The sequence below is a fragment of the Cavia porcellus genome, unplaced genomic scaffold, assembly GCF_034190915.1.
Source record: "Cavia porcellus strain 051 isolate PalLab524CR breed Dunkin Hartley unplaced genomic scaffold, mCavPor4.1 scaffold_9, whole genome shotgun sequence".
NCBI lineage: Eukaryota > Metazoa > Chordata > Mammalia > Rodentia > Caviidae > Cavia > Cavia porcellus.
The window spans coordinates 58,449,943-58,472,508 of record NW_026947492.1 but is presented as its reverse complement, the minus strand read 5'-3'; the positions used below and the strand labels follow the sequence as shown (position 1 = coordinate 58,472,508).

The 22,566-nt window shown below is 36.3% G+C and overlaps 1 protein-coding gene across 2 annotated transcripts; it reads right to left on the bottom strand.

Annotated features, from left to right (window-relative positions):
* Positions 1 to 349: 349 nt before the first annotated feature.
* On the bottom strand, positions 350 to 22,311 carry Thap12 (THAP domain containing 12). Of its 2 annotated transcripts, none has more exons than XM_003468549.5 (5): positions 22,142 to 22,311; positions 17,595 to 17,715; positions 13,738 to 13,845; positions 5,999 to 6,035; positions 350 to 3,192 (listed from the first exon to the last, which is right to left on the bottom strand). In XM_003468549.5, the coding sequence occupies exons 1-5, from the start codon at positions 22,228 to 22,230 to the stop codon at positions 1,259 to 1,261; spliced, it is 2,289 nt and encodes a 762-aa protein (XP_003468597.1). In that variant the 5' UTR covers positions 22,231 to 22,311; the 3' UTR covers positions 350 to 1,258. The 2 variants fall into 2 exon arrangements, with proteins under 2 accessions (XP_003468597.1, XP_013006654.1); XM_013151200.3 differs by lacking the exon at positions 22,142 to 22,311 and adding an exon at positions 16,765 to 16,860.
* Positions 22,312 to 22,566: the final 255 nt, after the last annotated feature.

Sequence of the window (22,566 nt, the reverse complement as noted above, 5' to 3'; positions counted from 1 at the left end):
CAAATGACACTCCAACATAAAACAATCTAGTAGCAGCTCAGCAATTAATTCATTTACATTTTTAACCTACAACAATAAACCTAGACAATTTATATCAGGAGCCATATAGTACAGTATATATATTACTTTTAAAAAGTTAAGCAAATCATGCATTTTGTAATTTCATAATTTTAATGCCTTTTCCTATACCTCAATTAGTAAATCACATACCAAAACAAAAAAACACCCCTTGAAAATCCATTAAAGACAAAGTTATCTTCAATTATGAAAACTGTAAAACTTATTACCAAATAACAACTTAAGAAAATTTACTGCTAGAATGTTTTGGCTCCACCAAAAATAAATGTACTTGAAATTTAAACAAAATTCACATTTTATTTAATTGAAATAAACTATACAAAATTTTCTTCACCAAAAATAACAGCAATGTTTTCTGTATTATTTCTAGATAAACCACAAAACATTCATTTTGTAGCTTTTCCAGGTTTTGCTTATAAATCAAGACGAGGCAGTAGAGTCATGGAAAAAGACATAAGAAAACAGACAAGTCAGTTGCCTGTATGATGGCCTCTGATTCCATCTTGATCATGAAGCAGAAGTGTTCAAATTTACCTGCTAAGAAGCTTATGAAGATGTAGGTTCAACAAAGGAATGTAAACAGCAATAATCAGATGTGGAATAAAATGGCAAGCTTTTTCATTCAAACTTTAACTGTAACCTCTTAAGTTCATTTAATAAAGACAAAATCTACACTGAAATCTGGTGAGCTCATAAACTTCTCTCTAGTAATTCCTTTAACTGTCCATCACAGATTTTTCATAACACACTTAAAACTGCTACTAATCACAAGTCAATGATGGGCTTCACCATAACATTTTATAAAATGCATTCTTTTCTCCCACATCACCTCAAAATTCATTTTTTCAAAAACTGACAACTCAATACCTGAAAGGGATCCACAGTGACAGTAACTGTGTTGTCTAAAACGTCTTAACTAAAACAATTCCATAGTGCCACCAGCAGAGGTCATGCCGAAGTGAAGCATGGCACTTGCAAGGTTATCTTCTGGAAGAGCAGACAGGTCTCAGAATCATGAGTTCAGAGGCGCCATTTAAATATGGAGATTATCAATGACTAATATATTCAATGACAGGCCTAGAGACTAAACATACTCAGTGATTAGGTGGCTTACACATCCCTTGTGGCTTTCTTTACAAACAAATAGCAAATATAAGAGAAAGCTTACTTTATAAGTTTCTTAGGTATTTTCAACAGTTTCTGAATTATCTATAGGAAGCTCTGATTTAGTTGTATATAATTTGATATATGTGTCCACCATTAAATCCAGATCATGTTTTATATCAAAATTTATGTTAAGCAAAGCCAAGTTACTTGACCTTTGGTCTGTCAAAGTGTTCCTCAAGTATGCTTTGAGACGCTTTCGCCCATTTTCATAGCGCTCATTCTCAACTTTCATCACAGGAAGAATACACAGGACTTTTAGCAAGGCATACACGTTAGGAAAAAACTTGATGTCAGGCAAATGGAGAGCTTCATAAATGGTAGATGGAAGCTCTATGTCTTTCCCTCTGTGTTTCCATTTGATTCTCCAACAATGAAGCTCAGCTGAGAGCGTGTCAGGATTGGGTAAGTCACTTCTGTACATGTCAGCATGATGTTCCTCTGATGTATTGAATTTGAGCTGTCCCATGACTGATGGCACTAAAGATAAGCATTTAAGAGCTTTGAGATGCTGTTCTGAGAATATATCTTTCAGTTCCTGAATAATGTGCTCCACTGTTGGGACACTCAGGGTTTCTTTATAGTAACTCTCAGAGGTTAACTGAGATTCTAGATTACCTTGCTGAGCCCTACGAAATTTCCCAGGGAGTTTCATTTGAATATCAAGTTTGGTTGCCAAATTTGTGGCTTCCTCAAACCAAAACTCATGATAAACTTCAATATTTTCCATCACTTCATTGAGTGAGTGCAGTACAGCAGTCAAGCTACTGGCTGCAAAGAAGACATCAGAAGTTTGTCCCTGGAGATTTTTCCCAAAGGCCCTTGTAAAAGATAAGACATTCTTAAGAACAACAATAGTAACAATAAAATCAAAATCTGTCACTGCACTACAGAGTACAAATGCTCGGCCAGCTATACAGTTATTCCATCTAATATTTGTATCACTATTTATACCGTCTAGACATAAAACAAGTGCTTGCAGGAGGTCCACTAAAACTTCAAAGGCATCGTGCCTGCCTGTCCACTGAGAATGACATATTTCCTTCAGTTCTTTACCCCTTTCTTCACTGCTCTGAAAAAGAACAGAAATCACATTGTCGAGTTCTAAAAGTAGTTGTGGCGATCGATGGAAAAAAGAACAAACTTCTTCAATTGTTCCTAATGCAACTGATACCCCTACCACAGGTACAGATTTTGCCAACCACATGTTTAAGGCACAGGAAGAGCAGAGTGTGTAGATAGCTTGGGGATATTTCTCCAAAAGTCTAGAAGCAACAACTTTCATTTTAGAAGAAAATCCACTGGACACAATATAAGCCTGGCCACGACAATACTCCATATTTAGTCCCCACTTCTCAGTTATTGTAGTGTGAAATTTCACAGCCAAAATTTCTGCATCAGCTTCATAAGGCAAGAAGCCCACAAATTCTTCTCTCAGATTATGAGATTCATCGACAAACCTCACTAAGACAGGTAAATGCTCTTCCCCTGCTATATCCACCACATCATCAGTAATGATGGAAAAGAAGTGTGAGTCTCTCACTTCCCTGAGGGTTTCTTCCCGAATACAGCTCTCACAGATCTCTAGCATCTGTTTCTGCTGTGTTTTTGAACAGAACAATGTGTTAACAGCTGTGGTCTCAAAGCGCTTTCTCAGGACCTCTTCACCAGAATTTATCCGGCACTCTAGCAATGCTTGAAAGTTATCGGGTGTAAAGAGGCCATCTGGAATTTCATCAGTCTCATGCCCATCCAAAGGTATGTTTTGTTTTCCCATAAGAATCAAAATTTCAAATAGAGACTTTAAATATTCTTTGTTTTCCTTCTCTTCAAGGGTTAAAGGTAAAATGTCTTCATCCTGCTCATCGCCTACCACTTCTGCACTGGAATTCTGAGCATTGCTATTGTTTGTTTCTTTATGTTTTTGTTCCTGTTCAGAAGTTTCATCAACTGAAAAACATAAGAGTTAATTTTATAAACAGACTAGTAAGCAATTGTATAAAACAAAAAAATTACTTTTTCAATTTGCTAAATATTTAAAATCCACACTCATTTAACATTCACAGAGCATCTACTGGACCAGAGTATGACACAGAGATTAAAATAAAGATACCAGTGGGAAATACCATAAAACATTTTAATTTCATATGTAAATAAAGAAAATTTTTTTTATAATCGTAACAAGGCATTTTACATATTATTCAAAGCAATGACAGATGGCCCATACTCTCAGAAAACAAAAGTGAGAAGATTTACTGAGGACACTGTGCTTGACATTTTTAGGCATATAGTATCAATCCACTTGACAAGGACAGTAAATAATTTACCCAAGTACATAAATGCAATTAGAAGGACAGAGGTGAAATCAAATCTAAGTCTGTCTGGCTCCAAAGTCTACACATTTTTATACAGGACATGAGACAACCATACAAACCAGTGTAACATAGATTTATGTAATGTTTAGGATTATTAGACCTTTTAGCCTACACCCTTCATATGTGGATGAAAAAGTAAGGCTCTACAGGTTTAATGTCCTGCTCAGTCATACAGATCAGTGGTAGCTACAGGAAAAGAATCCAAATTAAGAGAACCACAGTTAAAACCTAATCCTTAAAACTAAAATTAGAAAGAGCCATCAAATCAATATGTATTAATTGGGTTTTGTGATATATATCTAGATGTCCCCCAAAGCCTCACATGCTCATAGGTGGGATTTTCAGGGAGATACCTAGACCATAGGGGATGATATTTATCAGCAGACTAATTCACTAGTGAGTTTATAGCCAAATGCAACGTTGAGAGATAAAGCCTCAAGAAAGTGAGTCACTGGGGACATGGTCTACAAGAGTATCTCTGTCCTTCTTCCCTTGATCTGGCTCTGCTTCACTGCCAAGCCATAAGCAAGTCTTCGCCAGGCCACTCTGCCTTAAAGCCAGCTGACTATAGACTGAAACCTCTACACACTATAGGCTATAGTTTCCAGTTGTGGGTATTAGATATTGTGTCTCAGCAATGAGAAAGTAAGACACTGGGGGTGGGAGACGAAAAATTCAGAACAGAGATGTTATAGCTGATAATGATATGGATAAGGAAGACATAGCAGGACACTACTCTTAACAGAAATAGTCCAGCGAAGCAGCAGACAGAAAAAGCAGTTTTGTCCAACTATAAAACAAAGTCTAGTCTGACTACACTCCATATAAGCTATACATCCAGGGATCCCATGCTTTTTAGAACTTCACCAGACTTTAAGCACGAGCAGGGAACACCACTTCCTTATCCCTCCTTAATTCCTCCTGGCACTTATGTTTATCACATACCACAGAGTGGTATGTTTTCCCAAGCCAGAAAGGAAGAGGTCATCCTAGACATTGCCTGCCAGTCTTACTCCCTTTCTTTCTATCTTTTCTTTGTCCTCCATTACTTACCCACTTCCAATTAACAAGTACTAATTCTTTCTTTTTTCTTTTTTTGTACCAGCGATTGAACTCATAACCTTGCATTTGCCAAGTAGGTACTTATGCCACTGAACTAAATCCCCAGCAACAAGTACCAATTCTACTATTTTTGTTTTTTCAGAAAGATGCCACTTAAGACAAACCACAGAAAATGAAAAGTCAGTCCCTCTTGTTTTGGGTATCTTTCCATGTATAGGTCATCTATTTACAAGTTCCTTGTGTTCTGATCTTCATGGCTGCAGTGTGACCCTTCTTACTCTAATACAGTGTCCTATATAACATGGGCCTGACATTCATGTCAGAGTGGTACCTTTAGTCTTCCCATGATTCTGTTGCAAACTGAGTTGGATGAGTTTTTTAGTTGAATTCAATGCTTATATTTTATGTTAACCTTACAGGAAAGTTTGATTCAGTTCTTGTCCAGTTCAGTTTGCAACAAAACTGTGGAGAGAACTGAGTTCATAAACCAAGGCACCACTGTACTTACAAACCCTTCAATTATTCTGACTGCTAACAGCTTACAGTCCTGAAATTTCTGATTATCAGAAATGAGTATGGTTTCCCCTACTTGGCACCCTGTTTCATGCCACTTCACTTTTGTATTGAATACCTTTCCTTTCTTTTTCACTTGAGTTCATATCTCCTCATCATAAAAGAGGAGTTAGTGTTTTTATAAAAGAGCTATTATAAATAATTAAATGAATTAATAAATAAGGATGATGTAACATCAGTAAAAGGTTATGTTAATAATAAAGACAGCAAAATAGGAGGTGATACAAGAGGAATATTAGTAATTGACAAGAAGAACAACAACTACTTCTAGTCCTTATCCTTCAGTGACACAGCTCAGGATCAGGACCTACAAAGGCTGTTGTGATCATTATGCCCAATATGCCAAGTGCCCCACAGCTTTTATTCCTTGAACATTCACCAAGGTCTTACGTATCCCAAGTTGGGTTGACAGAGATGTAATGCATACCCTATTGCTGCCCTTCCTTCTCTATACTGGGACAGTCTGTGTGTCTGCCATGCCTACCACACTGAGAGCACATAGAAGAGAGGAGTAACTGTTTGAGGCCTGCACATAACAAAATGTGTGGCACAACAGCATTTAGAAAACACAAGCCAAATTAAGACTTTAGTCTGAGATTAATTCTGGACCACAGGACAAAGCTAACCACACTCTAACATCCATTCTTATGGTAGCTTTTGGACATAAAACATATTTATTTGTCCTTACCAGGTCAAGGCCTTTTTAAAAGGCATTCAGAAGCTGAGTCATTAACACTATCACTTACTTTTTTTCTGTTTCAGTGTCCTGATTTCATCTTCACTCTAAACAACAAGGGGGAAAAAAAACTTTTAAGAAAACAGATCTCTAATATATCATCTTAAGCTCACAAATAAAAAGCCTAATTTGAACTAAATTTTATTCTTCAAGAGCATAAATTCTTTATACAGAATACATCTGTCAGACAGATTATGGAAAAATCAGAATAGCAATTTGCTAATGATGTCTAGTTTATAAAAATCTTTTCTTCCTAGACAGGAAACACTAAACCATTACACTTTATAACTAAATCATTCTAACTTTGGGTTACAGGTGTTCATTGGATAAGAAAATGCATAGAAGCCCACCATGACATATGGGATCAAATTCAAGAGGATGTAAATCATCTTGCATCCCAATATCATCTTGTAGATACTACATAAGAAGGAGGTTCTGAATCACATAAATTAACACAAAATGGTGAGAAATCCCTGGGAAGAAGAAGGCAACAGAGTGGCAGCATGGAAATGAATGCATAGCATAGTGTATGCACTGATAACCTACACACAAGGTTAGACTAAGAAAGAACTTTATAACTGTCCTTAATCTCCCTCCAATGCTCTGTGATGCTTAGATCATTACCTACCCTATTCCTACTCTGTAGTAGGTGACTAACAGTGCCAGCAGCTGAATAGAGCAGGGTACTTGCTGGACAGCTCTAATAATAGAAAATATCAAGCTAGTACTTCCCTCATCTGGTGGGCTACCTAGTTCCAAAGACAGCAAATTGCATGAGTGCCTGCTGTGAAGTTATCTGAGATCCCCTGATGGGCAGAGTAGAGGGAAATGAAGAGCTATAGGACAGGAAGTGACTAAATGCCTCATTCCTGGTACATATCACTAAGAAGAGAGCTAATATGGTGCACTGTTGTATGTTGGCAACTATCTGTACACAGTCCTAGAAAAATAGAAATAATAGAAGAAATGCATGAAAAAATGAAAACTGATGATTTCTCAGAATTTAAAAGATATTATTAAGACCTGGGCTGGGAATATAGCCCCATGGTTATAACATTTGCCTAGCATATGTCATGCCCTTAGCATGATTTCTAGCACTGCAAAAAAAAAAAATATTACAATAAAAATTAAAAGATTAAGTCCTCAGATATACAATGGTCAAGAGGTTGGACAAAAGCAATTCTATTTAGATACAGAATTTTAAATATCAAATATAAGGAAAAAAATTGTAAAAACTTTGATGGAGAAAAGCAGACCACCAGAAGGAATAACATCAAACTGTCACCAGGATTAAAAGATGCAAAAAAATACGAAAGAACATTTTATACATTATGAGTACCTTCTATGTACCACTTAGCAACATTTGAAAATATAAAATGGTTTAAAAAAAATAAATCCATGTCTAGAAATTAAAAACAAAAGTTAATTCTACATTAAATAAAAGGAATACTACAGCTGGGGGTTTAGCTCAGTGGCACAAGTGCCTGTCTAGAAGTGTAAGGTTGTGAGTTCGAATCCCAGTACAAAAAAAAAAAAAAGAATATCACAAAATATTAGCCATCCAAGCATAACAGAAGGTGCCAGACACACCTTTTACGTTTCTACTATAGATTTTTATTTTAGAGTAATAGTGGCCAGCTATGTGTCTCTGTACCTTTTCCTGAGGGATACAAGAAGCACTCTTTCTACTTATTCATTTGGTACAACTAAAGGCAAAGTGGCAAGCCAGGATTTATATCCACATTATGAAACAGTTTTTGGGTATATTTACCTGAGTATCACAGAAGGTATAATACACCCACATCATTCTTTGACTAGTTTTAAAAGAGGTATTCTTTTGATTTTTCTAGTAGAAATAGCTCAATTCTGCACAATGGCATGTGAAAAACCAGATTTGCAAATTTTGGAGGTAGTCAAAAGTGAATCATCAGATTACTCATGCATGGATGATAAAAGTAATCTATTATTGTAAAATACATGTTTTCATTAAGAAGAGTGTATGAAAGGATGATGATAGGGTGACAACTTTGATGTTGGCCATGTGAGACAAAGTTCCTATGCCAGTAAAATGGAGCAAGAACCAACGGATACAGACACAGGAAATGCAGAACTCCTTGATTCAGATCATGAAGAAAATAGCAATGTGAATACTTATTTGACTAGTCAAAATGTGAAATGGTCATGCAACCAAATGAAATAATCCAATGTTAGAACCAGATCTGAAATTACAGTGAGAGTCATGGTAGGAATGAAATGTACTGGACAGAACACCAGCACTGCCATTCAATGTTGGAAATTGCAACAGACTTTTGTTTTGAATGCTTTATTCTTTTTTATTTTGCTTGGTTTTATTCCCTTTAAAATAAAAGAAAGGAAGGAAATAGAGTAAGTCTATAAAACTATAGTAAAGCTTTAGATGGCGCAAAAGACATTTGAAAACCAGAATGATAAGTGAAATAAATCAGACACACAAGCTTAAATATCTGATGGTGAAGGAAAAGGGAAGTAAAAAGAGTTTAGATGTGTATATACACACATTAATTTCCTATGAGTATAATCATTATGTACTGAAAATATGTAGTAATAAAAGTTTTTAAAATCATATTTGATAAAGCATCCTGAAAAATTATTTGTCAATATGGCTGAAATACCAATAAATTCTATTCTTGTTGTAAAAAAAAAAAAGAAAACATTAAACAAAAATTGCAACAGACAAATTGCTACAAGATGCTGTGAAATAAGCAAAAGCTGAGATACAAGTAAAATGTTCCATATTCACCAATAGCCGTGTTCAGAAATGTATTTATTATGACACCTCACTTGACTCAGCTAAAAGCATTCATAGGTCTGCTATACTTCATAGTGATTTTTCATGGTAATCACGGGAATGGAAAAGACTTATGGAAAGTGTTGGGTCAAAATACTGCATAAAAATGTATGCCCTTGTAAATGTTATGCTTTCAATTTAGACATTTATTTCAGCCATCAGGTCGTCTCAGTCATCAGGTCCTTATTCATACAGTAATAAACCAAATGATATTGTGCACAGATTTGCTTTTTCCCATCTCTCAAACTAATCAGAATGTGACATTTGACAATTGGTTCACCATTTCCAATTGATGTTACATTTGCTAATACAGCACAAGTTGACCAGTCTAGGAACTGTAAGTAGGATCAATCTTTGGATTTCAGAAAGATTTACATTGGCCTCACACATAGCAAAGAAAAATAAACTGGTACTGTTGTCAACATTGCACCATGATGGAAATACTGATAGGGAAACTTTGACAAAATGGAAGCCAGAGATGGAAACTTTCTACAACAAAACCAAAGGCAGAGTAGATATTGTCAATGAGTTAGTTACACAGCAACTATGATGTCACTCTAAACACAAGGCACTAACCAATGGCTCTGTTTGACTTGATCCTAAAAATGTGTAGTATAAACAGTTGGACAATTTACAAAGAAAGTAACAGGTGCAAAATACCACAGAGAAATTTTATTAGAGGACTGGACTGAAAGAACAAACAGCTAGAGAGTGAAACTACTGCATTACTAAGAGAGGTAGAAATACACATAAACATGAGCTGAACCTACTGTGAAGGTGCATTCTTGGGAGCCTGGAGCAGGATAACTGCCAAGTTTGAGCCCAACCTGGCTAACTCAGTGATTCAGTAAGAGCCTGACTCAAAAAAGGGAAGCAGGCTGAAGAGTGTAGCTCAATATAAAAGCCCTGGGTTCAATCCAACACAAATATTTAAGATAACCATTTCAGATACTAGAAAAAAATTAAATCCTCCAAATCAAGAAGAAATCAGTAAAACTGCTTACAAGGATAGCAATCATGGACAAAATTATCGCCTCTTTGAAAAGACTTAAAATAATTTGGACTAATTTCATCTCAAAAGTCTGAGATGATAAGCATAAACTCTTGGAAACAAGAGAAATCCAAGGAATTAGAATAACATCAAAATCAACATTCCAAATCTCTGACGATTTACCTAGTCCTAACTCTAGTTAACTTTCAAGAGCAGATCTGCATTATGGAAACTTTTCTAGAACAATTAAGGGAACAACAACAAAAAAATTGGAAGTGGTATCCAACTCAGTTATGATGTGATGTCAGTACAATTGTGGTATCAAAACTAGATTTAGGTAAGCACATACCAGAAAATGCAAAATCCCAAATATTGAACAATCAAATCTAATGTTATATAAAACTAACTTTTTATAATTGATTAGATTTCATCAGAAGAATTCAAAGATGGTCTGACATCAGAAAATCCATCAATGTTACTCACTAAAGAATGAAAAAACTGAATTGTTCTGCTTGATAGGTTCAAAACAAGCATTTGATGAGTTCAATAAGATCCAATAAAAATCTTGAATACAGGGCTAGAAGAGAATTCCCTAAATTTGATAAACAAACATCATATGTAAAGAGGAAAAGCAATGTAACATCACTGGAGCTATTTAACACAACCCAAGGAACAGTAACTAAACAGGCTACAGAAAAAGCTAAAAAGAATCACAATAAGACAATTTTATTTGTAGATGACAAAATCAGTTGTACAGAAAATTCAACAGACTATTAGGATTAATAATTTTAAAAGTTCATCAAGGGGCTGGGGATTTAGCTCAGCGGCATAAGCACCTGCCTTGCAAGCAGGCGGTCGTTGAGTTCGATCTATGGTACCGATAAAAAGGAAAAAGACAAAAAAAAAAAAAGTTCATCAAAAATTGTTGGAAACAACCTCAACCAGAATTTATGCTTTATACCAATAAGAACCTTAATATACTTAACAAAGTAATCAAAAGAATAAAGTACACATTCACTGTAGTGGATTAACTAATGGTTAACTTGTAACACTCAGCTGAAGTTGAGTCAGCCTGGTTCTGGGTGTGGATGGCCCACTTGAGCACTGCTGCCAACAGCAAAAAAAAAAAGAGAGAAAGAAAGAGAGAGAGAACTGGAGGGGAAGATGGTGTGTTGTTGGTTGTTCTGGAGAAGCTTGTCATATTGCCTTTCTTATATGAACTCTGTTGTTCTTATCATCAGAGGAGCTTGGGCCCTCACTGTTGCTGAGGATGGCTGTGTCTTTCTTTGGAGGAGTTCTAACCCTTACTTTGAGCACTGCTTCCTGACTCCAGCAGGACTTTCTAGCTTCTATCACTGGTCTTCTCAGTGCCGATCCTTGATACAGACTTTCATGAGACATTGTTGTGGGCTCCAGGCCTCCAGTTGGACTTGTCAGGACATTGCCATGGGCTCTAGATCTTCAGCTGAACTTACGCAGGACATTGCTTTGGGATTCAGGATCTTGGCTAGATTCTTTGGGTCGCTAGTACATTACTGCATTCTTCTGTATTTGACTCTTTGGGTGAGTATTATAAAATAATCCTATAATTTATAGGTCTTGTATCACATCTTTTCCCTTATATACCCTTAGCTACAATAAAATTGGTTCCAAGAGTGGTACAGCTGTTCCATTGCTGGGCCATGTGGCTTAAGAACCTTGGGAATTAATTTAGAAAGATTCTGAGAGATCGGCAAAGAGACAGCCCCCATATATTACAAACTACGGAAGTCGCTGGTCAGAGCCTGGAAAATCAAAGTACTGATGGAAATGCTAGTTGAGATGAAGCACAGGAGGCTTATACTGAGAAGAAATGCATTGGGTGCTGGATCCCAGGTGGTATATGTTGTACTTTGGCACTAAGTTGGTCTGCATTTTTCTTGTGTGTAGATATTACCTGGGTGACAGAAAAATTTCAATGTAGTCTACTGTTGGGACAGTGGCATGGTTACTATTTGAAGGCTTTTGCCCAGATCTATGTTGGATATTAAGAGTGGAGACCTAGCAGAATGATTTGAAACATTTAGCCAGAAGGAAGGCTCCAGTGGAGCTATGGATTGTAAGGGTGAAACAGAGGAGAATGTGGTTGTTGAAAAAGAACAGGACAATGAAAAATAATCTAAGGCCTTTCACCAGAAAGGAGGAGTGTATTTGAAATGCAGTACCAACACTAACATCAGGGGAAAAAACCCTTTTTTTTCTAGTTTTTTTTGTTGTTAAAAGTATTAATAACCTCTATGAAGAACCAGTATTTAGTTTTGTCAGTGATTACCATTATTTCACTGCTATTTTATTGTTTTGTTTTGTACTAGGGATCAAACTCATGATCTTGCACTTGCCAGGCAGGCATTTATACCGTGGAGCTAAATGTCCAGCTGAGTTTTTAAATTAATGGATGAGACTAACAAAAATGTCTGTTCAAAGCATTATACTGAAAATTTTGCATTTCTAGGATATCTTGACTAATAGGATTCTCAAATTAATATGGAGGAATAAAAGTTAAGAACGGTTTGATAAAGAAAAGTTGAACAATCACTGTTTGAAAGTAAGGTTAGGTTACAAAGCCACAGCAGTAAAAACAGGGTGGTACAGAAGTAAACAGAGAAATAACTGCATGAAACAGACCCAGAAACAGCCTTGCATTAAACTCAATATATAACAGAAGCAACATTTTATACTAATGCAAGAGGGGATGAACTAATTAACATACCACTATTATCGTTTGGATATTTATGTTATTGAGGGCATGCTTTTGAAGTAGATACGTTAATGAAGTGAGCAGCTCTCTCAACTATGTGCTTCCCACCATGATGCACTGCCTCAATACAAGCTCAAACAAATGACCACAAACTGAAACCTCTGAAATGACAAGCCAAAATTGTATTTTTTAAGGGATTTATCTCAAGTATTAGTAACAACCATGGGAAGCTAACTAACCCAACCATGTTGGAAAAGTTTTCTATAAAGAGAAAAGGTTTAATTCCTATTGGATATCATACTTTCAAAGTCCAAATGGATCAAAGATCTAAATATAAAAAGTAAACATAGAAAGTTAAATAAATGTTATGTTAAAAAAGAAAAGAACACAGTAAGTAGACTAATTTGACATATATCAAACACACTAGTGTGTATATACCAGTAGGTAGAGAAGGAATGTGAATGGTAATAGTGGATGATAAAGGAAAAACAGTACAATATAAGGATGTTGCCAGTGGTAATGAGAACAAAAGCCATGCTGAGTAATTTAATTTTGTTCCCTTCTAAGGTCAATAAAAAATAGATTTTTAACATCAGAACTCAAAGATATCAAAGGTATATAAAAACATGTATAAATTATACCATATTTAAAGATTTTAAACCTTTTTCTAAATCTTGTCAAGGCTGGGGATATAGCTCAGCAGCACAGCACCTGCCTGAGTTCAATTCCAGGTTTCCCACATCTCAAAAAAAGTAAATCTTGTTGATATTTAACAGTGACAAAATCCCTATCTCTGAAACCATCCATATCAACTTCGATGCTTTTCTTTATCTCCTTGTGAATTATGGAACCGTACCTCAGCTGTATTTTCCTTACTTATGAAGCAAAGGTAGCCTTTCCTTTACTCATACCCAATCCCAAGAAGGCAATGAGCTGATGGCCTGTAATGAACAGCATGCTTTGGCCCAAACAGTGAGTTTTAACTTGCTAAATCTGAAGGAGACATTTTAACTTAAGTAATAATAAAATAGGCTAATCATTTCATACCCAGGTTACTTAACAATCACAGCATTCATTCCCCATTATGTTACTTTCGATATAGAGAAGTACTTGGATCAATTTTTAACATAAATGCACCAATACTTAACTTCACAATATTATGCAAAAGTGAGAAGTTTTAAAGTACAGACATACCAATTCTTTTATTCGTTTTCTGTGTCTACTATGTGGATTGTTCAAATGACTGGTAAGATCAAATATTGTTGGTATTGCATTATCTCGAAGAACGGTCCTATAAGGACTCTGAAAAAGAAAAATGTGTTAATTTTCCAGATGATCTTTCAGAAAAGAAAATTCTACATTAATAATTTTTCTAATATTTCTTCAATTGTAGCTCTAAATTATACAGATATCAATTTAGGTCAGTCTTTCTGTTTTTTTGTTTTTTTTTTTCGAGCTGCATGAAATCCAAAGTCTTTCTGTTTTTGCATTTGCCTTGCTGGCAGTCTTAATGCTATAAATTAATAAACTGAACTGATCGGTAAGTATATATATTTTGAATTTTGCATATATATTTCTAATTCAGCCTCCCAGGAATTTAATCTATTCCATCCTTCCATAAGCTCAAATCTATAGGATACACAACTCACCCAAATAACCTATGCTCTTATATATTCTGTAACAGTGCTACCCTCCTCCTTACCTGTTCACTCCACTTTTGTTACTGAGAAACATTAAGGCTCAACAGTAGTAACACTGCACTGAACAAAAGAGACATAGGAACTGTCCAGACTCTACCAACATCTCACTAATAGACATGAGGTCAATTGGTTTTCCTTTTTGGACTCCAGTTTCCTCTTCTAAATGAGACGTACATATTGACTAAATCAACATTTCCCAAAGTGAAATTATTTACATACTAATAATTACCATGCTTGCCCTTTCAGTTATACCAGCATCTGTACTTTAACATAATTTGTTCACTGTTTTAATTATCATTTCTTACACAATAAAAACTAAAGGATAATATCTTTGATGAGCTGGTTATATTTTTAACACATTACAAAACTGCTAGAATAAAAACTGATTTGTGTATCACTTGAAATCATTTCCTACCACAAGTGATGTACCTAGTTACATTTTTATGTTATGTTAAAAAAGAAAAGAACACAGTAGACTGATTTGACAACACTAATCCGGGTATTTTTAAATTTCCCATAGTTTTAATGATCTTATCATTAAAGATGATCATTCTCTACCTTACTTCCTGTTAATCTAATCCAACCTAGCTAGAAGCTGGATCAATATCTAGCAGATTTTACCAGTCTTTCATAGCCAGCTCAGAGAGTATTACAAGACGTTTAAGTGAATAACAGATGATCAACTGCTATTATATTCCTCCATCTAGTCCAAAGAAACAGGGACTGACTTCTTGAAGTTGCAGTGAAAAAGCAAAACACACTTTCATTTTAAAAAGCTATCTTGCCAGGTGTGGTAGCCCATACCTGTAATTCTATCAATTGGGAGCTGGGGATTTAGCTCAGTGGCATAAGCACCTGCCTGGCAAGTGCAAGGTCATGAGTTTGATCCCTGGTACTCAAAAAAAAAAAAAAAAAAAAAAAAAGACAAAATGAAGATTTAAAAAAAAAAAAAATCATTTAAAAAAAAAATTCTATCAATTGGGAGGCTGAGGCAGAAGAATGCTGTGAGTTCAAGGCTAGCCTAGGCTACAAAGTGAGTACAAAGCCAAAGTGAACTACATAGTAAAACCCTGCTTAAAAAAAAAATAGCTATCTTAAGAGTAGTGACTGTTTCAAAGCTAACTGTTAAAGCATGCTCAAAGTATATGCCAAACGAAAATAGCATCTCTTCCTAACTTTTTTCACCCAGAAGGGAAACAGGGAAATTGAAGGGAAAACATAACTAAAAAGAAAGAACTATCTTGAGTTTTATCCAAGGAGTTGCTAACTAGGGAAGAATTTCTATTCAAAGTACTTTCTAGTTTAATTGTATGCATCAAAAAACACAAAGGAAATTTGATTTCTTTTTCTTCTTCTTCTAGTCACTGGGGATTAAACCCCAGGCCTTGGCACTGAGCAAAACTCTAACTCTGCCCTCTGCTTCAACATTTTGAGACAGAGTCTTGCTACGTTACAAAGTTCCTCAGGCTGTGCCTGAACTTGTCATCCTCCTGCCCCAGTCTCTTAGAATGCTGGGCTTATAGGTATGCACCACCATCCCCAGCTAAAATCTTTCTCAGTAACACTCAGTTTCTAATGCCGGGCTAGTGATCTTGAGACTACCACAGAGTTTGAATCAGGACTTGGTTAGGAGACACATTTACTGAGGGAAGCAAAACCCATGACACTCTAAGCTTCTACTCTTTCCCAGTGAGCCAAAGTCTCAAAACTAAACAAAAATATACAAACACACAGTTAACTCTTCGTATCTTAGCAATTATTAAGCAAGGAGAGGGATAAGCCATTTTAACGCACTTTAAAATTCTAATTTGCTATTGTAGGCTAATTAAGCAAAGATCAAAAAATATAGAATGAAAAACATGTTTTTGATCTTAAGCCTATGCACCAAAAAGGTTACATCCAACTTTCATATGAATAATTTAACTCAGGATCAAGATTTAATCTTTAACTTGCTGATTTAAGGTACTCATTTTATTCTAGCATCAGAGACAAAATATTTGGCTTTGGCCAAACTAATAATGAATGTTAACTAATAAGATTTTAAATGCCAAACTTATTAGTTTGGCTTTATTAAGCCAAAAACTTTATTAAATACTGGATCTAGAGATCAGATAATTCAGCTTTTAATATCTAATCTTCTTTTGAAATTTAATCTTGTATATATTTTTTCATATATGTGCTAATTTATGTGAGACTGAAGAATCATTTGGAAATTTAAAAAACCACTAGCTCTTCTTTCTGTTCCATCCTCTGATTAAACAATATAAAATTTCAAATTTTTCACACTAATTTGGTTGGAAGTATCCAATTAAAAAACTATTCTTACTGAAGTAAAAATGCAAAAGTGTATATGGCTTATTCAGAATAATAATTTGGGATATTTTTACTTAAGGTCAAGAGCATAAAAGCAGTTTGCCTTTTAAACATATGAAATCTCTTATTTTGGTTGATCATTGCTACACTCTTACCAAAGCAAGGCAAAAATATCCCTCAAATATTCGTTGAACCGGAATTGGCTCACCTCCCAAATGACTTCACAAGTATCTGCTTCAATTAATTTTGAGAAATAAAATAACCCAATCATTCTTTAGTGTTCTGATGCCTCTGCAAAATGTATCTGAAAAAAATATCAAAATAAATTGCTGCATAACAATAGATAGCGTATCTTCAAATCAAGTTTATGTCTATCCCATTATCTGAGTAGTATTTGTTTAACAAAACTTTGCTCCTTACTAGTTATTAATGTTTCATTTTTGCTTCATTTCAATTAAATCTGCCCTATTTTTTCCTTTTATGAATTACAGCAATAACACAATTCCAGGCAGTTAAAAATTTTAAGATCTCAGAATTTATCTAATATAATTTGTTCATTAGAAACTGGGGCCCAGAAAAGGAAAGGTCTGGTCATGAAACCGCAAATTACCGATAGAAATGTTTTTTCACATTACCTGTACTTGTTTATTTTTGCATTTAGCACATAAAAACTGAGTGTTGGTTCTAAGAGCACATACTAAAACATGAAAGCAAAAAGCATCATTCCTAGATGAAGAAAGACGTCACTCATAAAAAACCTCTAGAGAAATTGCTTCAAAATTATCTTAAACATACACCGTTATATTCATTTAGAATTTTCTATAAGTTTAAATGTAGTTACGGCTCGTGAGTAGGAATAAAGCATCAGGAATGGGGGTAGTGGTAAAAGAAAAAATTCAGTATTTTAATAACAAAATAGATATTGGATGATTTATCTTCATTTCAAAGTGGCGGGAAACAGTTTTCAATTAATAAATATATACATTACATTCCCAATTAAACAGAGTAAGAGAGAATCCAAACTCTTCTATTACTTACAGTTCTACAGATCATAGAGGTCTCAAAGTGTTTGGCACACAATCGATAATGTTTATTTAGTTGATCAGGTGTTTTATCTTCTAAGTCTGCTCTCCTACAGTTCTCCACCCACTTCTGGCATCTATAAGAAAACCCAAAATATAATTATGGAATATAAGCTTAACATTTAAATTTTAGCATTTGGTTTTAAGGCAAATACATATGGATTTGCCTTTGTTCTCTCCTAGAATATAATTTGGAGAAGTTGCTTAATAACAAAATGACAGAAGAGACCTGAAAAATCACTTAATATAAACTCTTCATTAAAGACATAGCAAATAGTTTGCTCAAAGTCATGTCCAAAACCAGCAGCAAAACTACAATTTAAACCTAGGTCTTCCAAGCCCTGGGACATCCTAACGCCAGAGAGGAGTCAACCATAAGCACTACAAGTGAAAAGCTGAACAACTCATAAGGCCAACAGCATAAAATTCCATTCAGTATTTCAACTTAAGCAAATGAAATATTGCAGAAAATTTGCAGGTAGAAGTTCTATAAATTAGAGTTTCTTGCAGAAGCACGAAGGTTGCACTCATTTGCCTTATTATGAACATGCTTTATTATTTGCAATGATATACACTAACTAGATTGCAAGCTCCAATGAATAATATGGAATGTGTCTACACAATGTAATGCACACAAAATATTTATATCTGAACAAGATAAAAAGTCCGTATCTGGGCTGGGAGTTTAGTTCAGCAGCGTAAGTGCCTGCTTGGCAAACACAAGGTCTGAGTTCTATCCCCAGTACAAAAAAAGAGTCCATATCCTCTTGGTACTTAAAGATTTACAGAAAAACAAATAATAATAATGCTTACTAACTACTTATTATAAGTCAGATACTATTCTAAGTCCTTTCCAAAGGTGAGTATTACTATTATCCCTCTTGTGCACATGTACCTCCAACGAGCAGAAATGTTAACTAATTTGCTAAAGGTCACAACTAGATCTTTCCTTCATTCTAAGCTTCTAAGAATAAAAATTCTGTCATGAATAAAAAGTGTCACAAAGTTGAAAACATATTCGTAATTACCTAACAACATTCTCTTGTATCATAACACTGCCTCCCTTCCCACAATGACACTTTACTACTCCCTTTACTCTAAAATCCCAACATACTGATTTCAAACCTAAGGTCAAATCACACAACTATGCAGCATTTCTTATTCAACCAAGAAGTATTATAACTCAATAATGATTCCTAGTTTTCCATAATTTTTTGCACAGTTGTACATTTTAATTATAAACATTTGTTTCAAAATCCAAATACTAAATATAAAAACTTTTACTATAAATAATTTCCCATCTTGCTACCATTAAATTTATTTTTAAATTCTTAATCTTTGAAGGCCTTGCACATAGAACATTATTGCCCATATTACCATAATAAGCTGAAAAACAGATTTCTGAAACCAACAGCATGCACTAAGATGATGCCTGAAAACAGGCAAATTAACTCATAGAGACTGAAAGTAAATTAGAGTTTACCAAAGACTATCGGCAGGGGAATGGGAAATTATTGCTTCATGGTTAGAGTTTTTGCTTGGCATAATGGAAGTTTTGAAAATAGTGATGATGGGGGGAAAATGCTATCAATATAACTAATGTCACTGAATTGTACACTTAAAAATGGTTGAAATGAAAAAAAAAATGGTTGAAATGGGGCTGGGGTATAACTCAGTGGTAGAGCATGCTGCCTAGTATGCAGACAGCTGAGTTTAATCTCTAGAATGACAAAAATAAATACTGCAAATAGTTAAAATGACCAACTTTGTTATATATACTTCATTAAAACTTAAAGAATGCAACACACCAAAAAAACCACTGAATCATACACTTTAAATGTGTGAATTTTACGGTACATGAATTATATCTCAATAAAGATGTTTTAATAAGGGCTCTTAAAATTCTCAAAGGGAACAATGACCCCCACCAAAAAAAAAAAAAAAGTTTCAAAGCCACTGCTATTGAGGAAATCCTAGCATTTCAAGGGAGATTAACTACATCTACAAACTTTCACATTTGAGATGTAAATTCCAAGAGACCATACCTCCCTAAGTATAATAAAAAGAATGTTCAACTGCATATGGACAGAAATGACCTGTATCCACTAATCAGTTGTTCCACACTCCCTCCTTCCTCCAGCCCCTGGCAACCACCAATCTTTTTCTCTAGGGACTGATCTATTCTGAATATGAAATATACTGTAAATAAGAATCATACAATATATGATCTTGTGTATCTGACTTCTTTTGTTTAGCATGTATCAAGTTCACTCATTTTGTAGAATAAATTAGTACTGCATCCTTTTTACTATCAAATAATATTCCATTGTATCCACATACATTTTGTTTATCCAATCATATATTGACAGATGTTTGTTTCTGTCTTTTGACTATTGTGAGTTGTGCTACTGAGAACGTACAGTGTATATTGGTTTTTATTTGAGTACCAGTTTGCAATTCTTTTGTATATATTTCTAGGATTGGAATTGGTGGGTGATATGGTAATTTTACTCTTAACAGTTAACCACTGTGGCTTTGATTTGAATTTCCTACTAAAGCATATGTTTAACTTTTATGCTTGCTAACCATTTGTACTGTATCTCTTCTTTGGAGAATTACCTATTCAAGTCCTTTACTCCTTTTCTGAGTTGTCTTTTTGTTGCTGAACTGTAAAAGTTCTTCAAATATTTTGGATACAAGGCCAGGGTCTCAGTTGTTTTATTTGCAAATATCTTTTATTCCATTTTTTGGTAATGTTTTTTGATACACAAAGTTTAACTTTGGTTTTCAAATTTATGCGTTTTACCTTTTATTGCATGTTGTTTCATATCAAAGACTCTGCCAAATCCCATGATGATTTGTCTATTTTCTTCTAAGACTTTTAATAGTTATAGTTTTTATATTTAAATCGTTTAACTATTAGCCACTTACCTTTTTTAAAAAGCTTATTTCTGTATATACTATCAAGACAGATATCTATTTTTGAGTATCAGTAATCTCAAGTTTCACATGTCTCAAATCAAATTTTTAACATCCCTCCACCAAAGCTACTTTTCAAGTCTTTCACATCTCAGTAAATGCTCTGTTTAAACATCTAAGGAATTATCCATGACTCCCTTTTTCTCTCAGGACTGACATCCACGCCATTAGCAAATGTTAGGGATTCACTTTCAAATCTTATCTTAACGCAACAATTTACCACCTCCACTTTTACTAATACGGATTACTGAAAGAGCTTTTACTTGATCTTCCTGGTTTCTCATCTTTGCTTCTTTTCAGTTTAAGAAGCATTCAGTCATCCTGTTAAATTAGGAATCTTTCTGCTCTAATTCATAAATCTCACTCCGAATAAATACGAGAATGTTTTCCATGGACTATGATTTCCCATGCAATATGTCCCTCCTTTTTAGTCCCATCAGTAAGCATTCCTTGCCTTTGCACTGTTTCCAGAGTCCTGAATGTTCTCCAAGATAGCATGGCTGGATCTCTTACCTTAAGTTCACCTCCTTAATGTGGCCCTCTATGCTATTTAAAAAAGCAATTGTGCCTCTCCTGATCCCCTTCGACCTTTGCTTTATTTTTCTCTATGGTATTCACTGCCATTTGACACAATACTGTATATATTTATTTGTCTATCTCCCCAACCTCTGCTAGAGTATAATCTCCTTTGGGGTACGGATTTTCATTTGCTCATTTTATCCACCTGAGTTCACAGCAGTTCCTAGCATATAGCAGGCCTTAAGTATTTGTTGGATAAGGAGTAGTATACATCTGCTCTCCTGAATGAGTTTATGCACTTTCTATAAGCAATGACAGTTCCATTCACCGCTAAGTTCTCAGCACTTAATATAAGTACCCGACACACAGTAGGATGCACTACTTTTTTTAAACGACTGAACAAGAGAGCCTTTCACACAATCCTTACTCTACTACGCCCTAAATACAAATCCAGTTTGGGATTACCTCAACGAAGGGCTTTCAAATACCAATTCTCACGCTCGCTCGTGTATTCCCTGCGGTCCTCACAATAACCAAAGGAGATAATGAATAACGGTCAAAGCCTGAATTTGAACTTTGAGCAATGACAAGTCCCACGAAGGAACTGCTCGCGGCCTGACTCGAGATCAAAGGAGGCTGCCAGACTCCGGACAGTCAGTGACAGGCACTGTCTTGGGGCAGGGGGTGGCAAAGAGAAAGAAGGGCCCCAACGACCACGACCAGAGTCCTAGTCCCTCTTTGACAGCTAAGAAAACCAAAGCCCAAAGAGGAAAAAGAAACACCTGAGGTCACACAGCAATCAAACTGGGCGACAGCCCACCTCCAGCGGCCTCCGGCCCGATCCCCGGCCGCCGCACGTGCTCCAAAGACGCGTCCGCTCGCCGCGGTCCGAGGCTGGGGCCGACGACAGCGCAAGGCTCTCCCCACGCCCCTCAGCCCGGACCCCGCAGCCGGCAGCGCGCACCGTGCAGGTGGGCCCAAGTGCCGGCTCCGCGCCGCGCGTACCTGGCCGGGTCCCGCGGAAACCTGAAGAAGGCCAGGTCCGACTGCGTGCTCTTCCGCGTGCAGTTGGGGGCCGCGCAGAAGTTCGGCATCGTCGCCCGCCCGCCGGCCGGCCCAGTCCTCCCCTCCCCGCCTCCTCAGGGCAGCCCGCCCGCCCGTCGGGGCCGGGGAGGGGAGCCAGGCCGGCCGGCCGGCTCCGCAAGGCCGGCGCGGGGGGGGGAGGGGCGGGCGCGCGAGAAGCCGCGAGGGGCAGGAGGGGCGCGCGGTCCGAGGCCGGCCTGGGGACTCGGCTCCACAGTGCTGTGAGCGGCCGGGAGGATTTACCGCCGCCGCCGCCGCTGGTGCACCTCCCGCCCGCCCGGGACGCTGCCGCCTCCTTCCCACAATGCACCGTGGCGCCCGGAGGTACCCTCTCTCCCCTCAGCCTT